The sequence below is a fragment of the Athene cunicularia genome, assembly GCF_003259725.1.
Source record: "Athene cunicularia isolate RWA chromosome 13 unlocalized genomic scaffold, athCun1 chr13_part1, whole genome shotgun sequence".
Lineage (NCBI taxonomy): Eukaryota > Metazoa > Chordata > Aves > Strigiformes > Strigidae > Athene > Athene cunicularia.
The window spans coordinates 137,707-149,072 of NW_020799117.1; the positions used below are offsets into that span (position 1 = coordinate 137,707).

At 46.9% G+C, this 11,366-nt stretch overlaps 1 protein-coding gene across 1 annotated transcript; it reads left to right on the forward strand.

Annotated features, from left to right (window-relative positions):
- The first annotated feature begins 2,846 nt into the window (after positions 1-2,846).
- Positions 2,847-11,099, forward strand: LOC113485349 (GDNF family receptor alpha-4-like). Its single transcript, XM_026858464.1, has 7 exons — positions 2,847-3,189; positions 3,860-3,952; positions 4,379-4,724; positions 4,803-4,912; positions 5,947-6,081; positions 7,054-7,184; positions 7,484-11,099. The coding sequence occupies exons 1-7, from the start codon at positions 2,847-2,849 to the stop codon at positions 7,616-7,618; spliced, it is 1,293 nt and encodes a 430-aa protein (XP_026714265.1). The 3' UTR covers positions 7,619-11,099.
- Positions 11,100-11,366: the final 267 nt, after the last annotated feature.

An 11,366-nucleotide genomic window follows, 5' to 3' on the forward strand; every position in this document is an offset into this window, starting at 1 on the left:
GGGAGCGGGTCCCTCGGCGCGGCAGGGAGGCACAAAGCAGCCGCCCCAGGCCCACCGGCCGCGCAGCTCCCGCCGTACCCCACCTCGCAGCGCCTTCGCCGAGCGTTTTTTTTGATACCTCTCCCCGCGGCCCCCCCGGGAAACGCTCCCGGCCGGTAGTTCTGGGCGGGGAGGCTCCGTTTGCCAAGAGCAACCCGGGGAGCTCCTGCCGCGATGCTGCCGCTCGCTCTGCTCTGCCTCCCGCTGCTGCCAAGTCACTGGAGCGGAGGAGAGAGATTCTTCCTCCTTCCCGTTCGTCTCTTGTGGAGTCTTCAGGGCTGAAATTACAGAACGGCCCTGAAGCGTTGTGAGACCCTGGCTGCAGGATGTCGGTGCTTTACACCCAGAAAAAGCAGCAGCTGCCGCCTGTCACAGGGATTGTTAGAAAAAAGGGGTCCTACACCGAGACCTCAGTAGCACTTGCAGCGACATGATTACAATAGAATTCCCACAACTTTCTGTTCCCAAATACTCACACTACTTTGATAACTGCTTAATAAAGGAAAGGTTTGCCTTCTGCAGTCCTGTCTTTCAGGAGGTGCACGAGGGCATCCCAATAAATATGTAGGACAGGACGTGGAGTGAAAAGGCAGGATAAAGGGGTAGTATTGTATCACCTACCCCTTTTTTCTAAGGTGTAAATACAGTCTGTGGATTGGGTATTACCTTTTAACTTTCTTTTTTCAAACTAGAGAAGGGACTCCCACACACATGCATCTTTAACTGTGCTGCAACCTAGAGCATAGGTCTAGGAAATAATTAGCTTTCTCATTCTTTCAGCTTATTACCTGGAATACTAAGACAAGGTTTTTAAAAAAAATGAAACAATATGTCAAATATTAGGGCTTAAGACAATGCACATATCTATGAAACAGTGTCTGTAGAGGAGGACTGTTTTACATTTGAGGTTTACAGCAGCTTCAGCTGAAGCATCTGGTACAGGCCTGTGGTAGAAACGCAGTCCAGCCACTTAGAGCCAGCTCTGCTCTACCCTGGAAATAACCATATCACTTTCAAGTTTTTAAAATGGCACTTCAAGCTCAGGTGCTTGCTGAGCAGAATTCCTAAGGCTAGGAAAGTGCATCCTGTCCTTTTATGAACTTCCTACCACAGCTACTGCGAGCCGGTGTGGAGATGGGATCCTGGGGGAGATGGTGCCTGGGTCTGGGCTGGTGGGGTAGATCAGTGAGCTCAGTTTAGGGTTCCAAAAGCCATGGAGAGAAGGGATGGATTTACTATTGGGAATTTGCACTGACTGCAACCTTACAGGATGTAATCACACTCAGAATGTTCATAAAGGTTGTGCTGAGGTATAATGCCAGAGCAAATCCCCCTGTGCTGGGGACAAAGCTTTTCTGATGAGCCGCTGGTTCAGGAAGCTTACAGAGTCACACAGTCCGTGTAACACCTGCCCGAGCAACACAGCACAACAACTTGCTAGAAAAGCAAAGAAATTTGTACAAGTGAGACAAAGACACCTACATAGCACTAGTGGGCTGTAGGCAAAGTAGAAAGTTTGAGAAGCAGATTAGCACAGAATTATGCACCCTACTGCTTACAGCAAATAAACTGATGGAGCCAGCAAAAGAGAAGGAAGTGAGAAAACAAATTAGATAGACAGTACAGAGGGTAAGATGAGCTGTATTGAGACCATCCTCTGATCTGCAGGGAAGGCAGACAAACAGTACTGCTGCACCTGCTGAACAACAGAATGACTGGTAGGGTCACGTACACAAAGACCCTTAAAAGCAGATGTAAGGCTCAGCACACTCATTTCCTAAAACCAGCCAAGCAAAACCAACCTGAAGGGAAGAAACATACTTGCCGATACGTAAATGTTATTAGCAAACAGTATTGCTCCACAGTACTCGCACAGTAAACACAGAAATGAAGAAAGATTGCGGGCTGAATTCACCTACCTGTGACTACATCATGCCAAGTATCACCCCAGTATTACCTTCTGACAGCTGTCCATAGGAAAAATTGAAAATGATGAAAAGCAAGCCTAGTTTTAAAGATTATACTGTTGAGATTATTTAATACTTCCACATAAGGTGGTATATGTGTGCATATATATATATAATATATATTTTTTATATATATATATATATATATAAAATCAGTGCATATATTATGCAAATATCTACACACATGAAGGTGTCCTCAGAGTTCACAATCAACCAGCAGATGAAAGCTGACAGGCCAAGCCTGCATCCCAGCATTTTTGGCAGGGGTTCAGGGACTGGGTTCTACATACTGAAAATGAGTTATATCAGCACTTCTATATGAAGCTACTCATGTCGTATGTTAAGGATTTATTCTGTTATGCAAAAAATGCTCATTCTTAAGTTTCCAAGCTCAGTAGTTGTTTTTACACCCTACAAATGGCTTTCTCGGTACATCTCTTAATGACCAGTATATACACTTTAGCAACGGCAGCAGCACTGACTCACAGCAGACAGTGTGGTGTTACTACGGGCTTATTGCGCTGCGGTTTTCATTACCCGGATAGAAGAGCTGCTTCAAAGCAGCCTCTGCAACCCCAGGGTTTCCACAGGGATTTACTATTCCATAAAATATAAAGCTATCCCTGATCCTGGCCAAGTTGAAAGAGTTAGGGGTGATAAAAAAAAGGGTTTATTAAACTATTTTTGAGACTTTTGTTTAACCTTCTCACCTCTTTCATACATGAATGCTCATCCTTTGGTTTCTAAATGGAGATAGCTACTGTTCCTTACTTATGAGAGACCCCAACCAGCTCTGCCTCTTGAGAGCAGTCCTTACTGAACACAGATGGCTACTGAGCAATGTCAAGGTGCTCGTGTGGCATCCGTCATGATCGTGATCCTAACAGGCTTTTCCCTGCCTGCCCAGGAGACCTCCTGGCTCTGCCAAGGAGCGACTGCATCGCAGCAGAACAGCTGTGCCTCTCGGACCCTGCCTGCAATGTCACCTACAGGACCCTGGAAGACTGTGCCCTGGCCAAGACTCATGTCCTTCCGCTGGACCACAACAGCAGGGTCAGATGTCTGAATGCAGAGCTCACCCTCGGGAACAGCTCTTTGCTGCACTGCAAGTGTCACCGGCGCATGAAGAGGCAGGAGCACTGCTTGCGCGTCTTCTGGACCGTTCACTCCAGCGTGACAGATGGTGAGATGAAATAACACGAATTTACAAGGTGCTAGTGAGACTCACCCTGCCCCCCCATCTGAAAGCAACTACGAAAGGCCACTTCCCCACACTGCAGGCATCACTTTGGAACCACATCTCCTAGTGAAGAGAATTCATTCCTGCTCTGTTTGATAAGCAGAGGAAGCTGATCTGGTCTGAGACCGCCCTTCAAACACACTGCAGACCCTAAGAGACAAAGGCCGCTGCTCTAAGGCAGTTAGATTTAGTGCTTGAGGAGATGCTGCTCTGAAAAATCACCTCAAAATCGTCACGTCTACCCTCACTGAGAACAGACGTGTGATTATGACATGCACTGTAATGGCACCCTTAACCATGCTGCTTCTGTCCAGCTTTAGTGGGGGCTGCCTGTGCTGTACATCTCCTCACTGGTTCTGAAGCTGAAAAAAGCCAAGTGACAACACAGACCAAATTCCATCCAGAGAAAATCTGATGACAAAATGTAAGGCTGTTTTTACACAATCATACCTTTACATCTGTAGCAGATCCAATCTTGGCATTTGGCTTTGGGAAAAACAGAGCATCTCTGAACTCCAGCCTGAGGAAACAGCCAGGCACAAATAAGAAAAAAAATTAATGAAGAAAAAAAAAAAAAAAAAAAAAAGCATAAAATATCTTGTATCTTGCATAGGTTACTTCAATTTGGAGACCTCTCCCTATGAGAACCCAGCAAACGAAGAACATTGGAAGACAGATTATAATAAACTGGCAGCTCTGTTATCAGGTAAGGATTGTAATGGTTATGTGATACAATGCTGCCCTTTCTTACCTTTTCAGGGGCTGAAAATTGTCAAGAAGAACAGTTTGGGGTAGTGGCCTCTTTAATCAGAGGAAACCTGTTCTGGATACTTGCTTAAATTTGTACCCCTACCAAGTGTAAATATAGCCACAGATCTGGGCCCATGAAACAGGGAATAACCCACAGTGATGCATTCTCTGAAACAAACCCCCCAGCATGAACCAATAAAAAAATACACTTTTGTAGCTAATGTAACTGTAGTGTCATACTACAGGCACACAGCAGGACGCATTTGCTCTGTCCTTTCTGATGTTCCCAATATGACCACCAAGCAAGGGCTACTCCTGTTTCCACACAGAATCTCTCCTGGAGACTTGCTTCCCTGTCTCTGGGTTTCTTTTGACTTTATAGGCTCACAGTTAGCAGGAGATGCAACAAATCCATGCCTGAAAGCAACTCATGTCTGTAATCTGAGCAAGAAGTGCGTTCGTCTGCGCACAGAATATGCCTCTATCTGCACCAGGGGAGCAGGAAGCGAGGACACGTGCGACCGTCGCAAGTGCCACAGAGGGCTAAGGAATTTCTTTGAGAAAGTCTCTGAGGATTTCACCAAAAGGATCCTATTCTGTCCATGTCAGGATGAACTTTGTGGAGAACGACGCCGGAAAACTATTGTTCCTGACTGCTCCTTCCAGTCTAACACCAAACCCAATTGCCTCTGGCTTCTGGACTCCTGCTTAGAAGACCATATCTGCAAGTAGGTCTGGCAGCAGCGGACACTAGCCAAGAGAAGAGAACTGCATAGACACTGATAGTCTCATTTTCCTTCCTACAGATCCCGACTGGCTGACTTCCAACAAAACTGTCAACCTGCAGACATGTCTCCAGATGGTTGCTCTCAGCACAACCATGCTGCATGCCTGCAGGCTTACATGGGGATGATTGGTAAGTGATACCCACAGCAACACACAGGGTGGATGCTTTCAGGCCACAGACTTGCAGGCACGCTCCGATGCTGTGAAGGACCATCTTGCTCTCCTGCAGGAGATAGCGCTCAGTATAGCAATGAACATCCTTAGCCTAATGGATGCTAGTGCTCCCTCTTGCTTCTGAGGTAAATGCAGCCCAAAAAGAGCCCTTCCGTGGCATTTATCCTTCTGTGGCACGTATCCCATCCTCTGCTGTCGAATCAGCAGCACTTGCTGAGATTTCTGAACACCTGTTTGCATCATCAGCTGGTGCAAGGTGCTCTAAATGCCTGACTGACAGGGAGTTCTGGGCCCATATGAACTGTCATTCTTGCTGCAGGAGTTACATCCCATCACAGCAGTGATTAAACATGACATTCCCTCACTGCCATCCCGATGGTTTGATAGCGTTGTACACACTATTTTCTCAGGGCCAGCCAGAACAGGGCACTGCCAGCTGTTAGAGGAAGGTCATCTTTGGGTTTGGGCATTCACTGCCAACCTGCTAATACTTTTTCAGACCAGCTCAGAAGAGGAGCTGTAAAGAGCAGCAACATTTCTGAAGCTGTAAATCTAGTCTATACCTTCCGGTTTTCCAGATGTCTTTGTTGGTTTTGTGCTGAATGACTGTTAGAGGTGTGCAGCATTTGTTTGGCAAAAGGCGTTTGGCCACGCAGCAGGAGCCTTGCGCTGCCATATGCCAGTATGGCTGCGGAGCCCCCGCAGGCCCTTCACACCCCTTGATCTAACGCTGCAGGTACACACGTGCCTCGCCAGCAGACTGCCCGAGGCAGGGGTGGCCACCTCCAGACCTCCTCACAGCTCAGCAGACGTCACGTAGATTGACCAGGCCTGGGTGGCCTCGCAGGGGCTCCCAGCCTCCCCGGGTAATGCGTACATCACGGTGGAAGGCTTCTGCCTCCAGCATTCCCTGCAGTGTAACAGCACACGCGATGCTTCTTTCGTGTGGTGAAGTAAATCCTGATTCCAGTTTCTGTGGGTTTGGGACAGGCACGCCCATGACACCCAACTATGTCAGTAACTCCAGCGTGGAGATCTCCCTGTGGTGCACATGTGAGAGCAGCGGCAACCAGAAGGAGAAGTGTGACCAGATACTTGGCATGTTTGAGAGCAACAAATGCCTTGGTAAGCATCAGTCATTTCGCAGAATCAGAGAAACCCAAATACTGTTGATTTGAAGACCCTACAGTGCATTGCTCTTGCATATAGTTCTGTCATCTTCTGCAGTGTCTCCATGATCTCCTGTCCAACCCAGGGGACAGCCTGGCTCTGCTTTCAGAAGTGTTTCTGTGACACTTCTGTAACAGTTTGGTGACACTTCTGTTATCTCAAACACCACAAAGCCATTTCCCAATAGCATTCAAATGAAGGGGTTGCAAAAAAATCACAAGGGGAGGTCAGACTTGCTGTATCCAGAGGTTGCTGAGTAACCACATCAGTGCAACAGGATTATGGGGTTTGGGTCTCCTCCTCCCCCTCCTTTCCTGGCCTGAGGGCCTTCTGCCCTCACTCACTGAGTGGAGATAACCAGCTCCTGACACAGACCCTGTTACTGGCTTCAGCAGCACAGCAGTTACAAAAATCCTGTTACATGCAGCTATGTAATCCTGAGTCTGTATTTCTTTTATCTCCCTAGCATATTAGCAACAGACCTTAATAAGATTTAAATATTTTATATTTGTAAAAGCTTCCAAAGGATAGCAAAGAAACCAGCATCATTAGATGATTAATATTTAAACCTACCTCCTGCTGTATAGAAAAGCCTTACACCCAGCACTATAGATACGCCTACAACCTAAACTCCATCTGAGAAGCTACATACCTGCTCCCTTGCAACATCGACAGCTGGGAAAATCCCAAAGGGACCCAAAGGTCCCCAAGTACAGTGCAAATTGGCTTTGCAGTCTGCTCAACCTCACAAGTAAACCCACAAACTAACAGGCCATTCACTGAACAGACAATGTGTATTTTCTAAGTGAATGCCACACACCTGCAGGTGCCATTTCCTAAAACAGCTCCCCCGGACTTCTGCTCGCTAGACTCCAAAGTGTGCACAAGAAAAGCACAATAAGACTCTTGCTTTACTTCTGTTTGCAGAAAATACCATTTGGTCTCAAATGCACCTGAAGCAGACAGCTGTAGAAAGACAGGAAGACTTATTTTATTCATCTTCCCTAAGCTTCCAAGGAGACAGTGCCAGCACATCCCTTGCTTCAGAAATGTCCCAGGTATGCATTGCTTTGTTGCCTTCACAAACCAGCGAGTCAAGCGGCCTGCAGACAGTAGCTGAAATACCCTGGATCTGGAAATGCGTGACTTTGGACATCAGAGTGAGCGATGCCACATGCATGCAGAACCCTGGACCACTTCACCTTGAGCCATTCCTTGAGACAGGCAGAAACAGGCTGTGCTGCCTGGCCACAGGAGTTCCCCGCAGCCTTATAGTGCTCAGAACTGGATGCTCTGCAGCCAGATGTTTGAGCATCAGTGTGTCTAACTGGGATTCATTCCTCCTTTCATTTCCTAGGTGGCTGAAGGGAAGACACAGCGAGACATCTCCGAGCACAGCAGTATGCCCATGGCCTCCTCTGTATACTCTGGAGCTCCTATTGCTTGGCCGTCTCTGGTTCTGTTCCTGCCTCTATTGCTAAGCCCATGTTAACTTGGCATAAATGGCATCATCTTTCCTTCCCATATAATTAATACTATTCTACATCCAGGCACCTCCCACTACTGCTTTACCTTTGGGAAGCAGAAGGCTTCCAGAAAAGAGGAATGGAACCGCCTTAACCCAGAAGAGCAGTCACTGAAAACCTCCCGCTAGCTTGCACCCCACAATCACCCCATCACTTTGCATTGAGCTCTGCAGACACGGTGCCCACCATTGCTTCTGCCCTGTCAGCATTCTGAGAAACAGCCAAGCTAATATTCCAGCACAATATTTTAAAACCAAGGTCTGAGTTCTGTCAGAACTTGTGCAGGTTTGATTTCCGACTGCAGGGAGGGACCTGACACAGTCTGTCCTACCACCCCACCTTCTGGAGCTCTTCCTCAGGCCTAGGCTCATGGAACAGTTTGCGTTGGAAGAGACCTTTAAAGATCATCCTGTCCCACCCCCTGCCCCAGGCAGGGCCACCTTCCACTAGCCCACGTTGCCCAAAGCCCCGTCCAGGGAGGGGCAGCCACAGCTTCTCTGGGCAGCCTGTGCCAGGGCCTCACACTTCCATCATAAACAATTTCTCCTTGTGTCCAACCTAAACTACCCTCTTGCAGTTCAAACCACTGTCCCCTGTCCCGTCACTACAGGCCCTGGTGAAAAGCCTCTCCCTGTCTGATGATCCCCTCATACACTGAAAGGACACCATAAGGTCTCCACAGCCTTCTCCCCTCCAGGCTGAACCACACCAACTGTCTCAGTCTCTCTTCACGGGAGGGTGTTGCAGCACTCTCACTGTTTTTGTGGCCTCCTCTGGACCCGCTCAAACAGGTCCATGTCTGTTTTGTTCTGGGCACCCCAGAGCTGGACGCAGGACTCCACATGGGGCAGAGCAGAGGGGGAGAATCCCCTCCCTCGACCCTCCGGCCACGCTTCCTTTTGTGCAGCCCAGGACAGGATACGGCTTTCTGGGCGCAGGCACCCGTTAGCAGCTCGTGTCCCCTTGTTCATCCCCCAGTATCCCCAAGTGCTTTTCTGCAGGGCTGCTCTCAATGCATTCATCCCCCAGTCTGTACTGGTACTGGGGATTGTCCCAGCCCAGGTGCGGGACCTTGTCCTTGGCCTTGTTGGACTTCAGGAGGTTCAGGGGGATCTGCTCCTCAAGGCAGAGCACAGCTTACCATACTAAAGACTACAAGTCCGTGCTCCAGGGCGGGTTACAAGTAAAGCTCAATAAACATACCCATAATGTCCCTGGTAAACACCAGTTCTAGATTAGTTTCAGTTCCCTTTTCAAATCCATTCTTTCAAGTATATGAAAAATACCATCCCAGTTCAAGGACACTACACTACAGTTTATATTCTTGCTTCTTTCTGTTTTGCCCCTTGCAACATACATGTATCACCCATTATCATGGTTAGCAACTGATTTGCGTTTTTTGGGTTACGATGAACGTGCTCAACCCCAGTAAATTTAGTCTCATCTAGCGAAGGATGATCTTGCCTGGCCTCAGGACCAACCTTCTTCATAATGCTTAGAGAATGCATATAGCTCTTTGAAGCTGTATTGACCACAAAACCCCTGGGACATTCAGTTGCAAAAATCTCTGGGAGCTGCAACTACCTTCTACCTTCCCACATACTCCAGTTGTCATTGTCCCCTTCCGTGCTGCCTGCCCAATCTCCTCCTCTCTGCCAAGACATTTCATGACCTGTTTATTCTTAGTGTAAACGTGTGCACTGTGTAACTGCTGTTTTGTACTGCATTTGCCTGTTAAAACATGGTGTTAAGTGAATATTGATTTCTGAGCATAGGTTAATAGTCCACAATCAATTGTGTGCAAGAGTTGCCTCATCAGCCAGCCTATGCTTCCAGGAGCTAGAAGCTCAGCTCAGAGCAGCTCCTCGGTGGGCACACACCCTGCCCCTTGCACATCCTATGATACACAACAGATCTGGACGTGGTTATACGCAGACAGATAATACTACAGTCCCGAACAGATGCAGAACAGGTGGGTATTTCTTTTTACCCTGTGCTTTATATGCTGCCAGCTAGGTAATACACTGGTTCCCAGTCACTGCCAGACACACCTTCTCATTACAGAATCCTATGTTGTCGTGTGGATCAGAGTAACTGTCCTTCCGAGGTGTAACACTTCCATTTCAAATTCCAGCCTTCTCTTTACTTCCTGGGTGGGTAGGGCAAGCACATCACTGCATCAAGCAGAACCAACTCCTCTGTTGCACGGAGAAGCAACATATTATTTCCGTACAGTAGGAACAAATATCCTGTCACCTAAATAAAAAGGAGTACGAATGCTGGTATTTGATTACCTACTGAAATGTGGCTACTTGGATCAAAAGCCAGCACTGTTTCCACATGTTTGCTACCATTCTTTAATGAAAACAGAGTCCACGTTACCATATTCTAATATCTACACTAGTCCATCCTACATACGGTGGGACTAGAAACATGTCAAGACCCTTGACTGCAGTGTAATAGCATCTGTCATCTCCAGAATTCAGTGGAGAGTAACAGGGGAGAAGATGATGTTCTTTCCAGTATTCCACAAACCAGTGAGGCTATCTGCAAGAATATGCAGTAGATTTCCTTGAGCCGTCTGTACCACACAGTGTGCTGCATTCATCTTCCACTCATCTGCACTCTGATCTTTCCTCCTTCCCCGCTTCAGTGCTCCAAGACAGGCTGATATGGAAAAAGGCACCAGCATTCTGTTGTTCATATTTGGGGCACTTTGGCCCCTTACCCCTACTAAGAAGGTTATTCATTGCAACTACAGCCTCCTCTCATGTCTGGGATTACATCAAAAAATGGTTGACACTCAGACAAATCCTGCTCTAGACAAATCAAAGCAAAACTTGCCAGTTTGGGTTTTTCTCCAAGTGTCCCTATGACCCTTTCACCCGTACTCTGCACCCTTATGTACATGGCTGCTCCTTAGGCTTGTCCATCAATAACTGCAAACACAATTCACCTCTAAATACACCTGCATTCACAGGTACTCACACTGCTATGAGTGCAAACCCATTTTCACTTAGATTTTTGTAACACCTGATCTCCAAATCTCATTTATTCGACTGCACAGCAGACATGTATGCACAAGTGCAACTACTGCTAGAAATGCCATGCCAGTATCAGCATCAGTTCAGTTCTGTAAGCACCACCAATGCTCAAAGACTGGCAGTTACCTAAACCCATTCAGAACTGTTCTTACTAACCATACTAGAGGGCAATTTACAAAAAAAACCCATCTTCTATTCACCAGAAACTGGAATACAACATCCCATGAGTACCTTTGGTTTAAATACAAAAATAATCTAACAAAAATTCACTGTCCAGATAGCCTTAACATTGAGCTCTCAGCAGGCATATACAAGGAGGGAACCTTCTAATTGTTGTAATGTAGATTATTTTTAAAAGTGTAAAATAATGCCAAATCTCTCAAATAAAATTTATCTTCCATCTCTAGAAGTCTCCTGCCTTTCTTTGCATTGAATAGAAACTGCACTCTTTGTCTCCTACTGCTGGAGGCATTATGGGAAAGAAATTTAAAGAACAGAATTAGACAATCTTTCACAAAACAATCTTAACAACTTCTGCAGCCATCACGCGCTCATGTCCTTTGACATGCCTTCTAGAACTCCAACGTAGCTTCAGATCCCTTAACAGGGTCTATGTAGCATTCACAAAGGGTGTCAACAGTCCTTCTCCAGCAGTGAGCTCTGTCACAGT

Bases quoted from the DNA above. Each gene is read 5' to 3' on its own strand.
- LOC113485349 (XM_026858464.1), top strand. From the start codon at position 2,847: ATGTCAAGGTGCTCGTGTGGCATCCGTCATGATCGTGATCCTAACAGG. The intron at 3,953-4,378 runs GTAAGGATTGTA...TTGACTTTATAG, and splicing joins ACTGGCAGCTCTGTTATCAG to GCTCACAGTTAGCAGGAGAT. The intron at 4,725-4,802 runs GTAGGTCTGGCA...TCCTTCCTACAG, and splicing joins TTAGAAGACCATATCTGCAA to ATCCCGACTGGCTGACTTCC.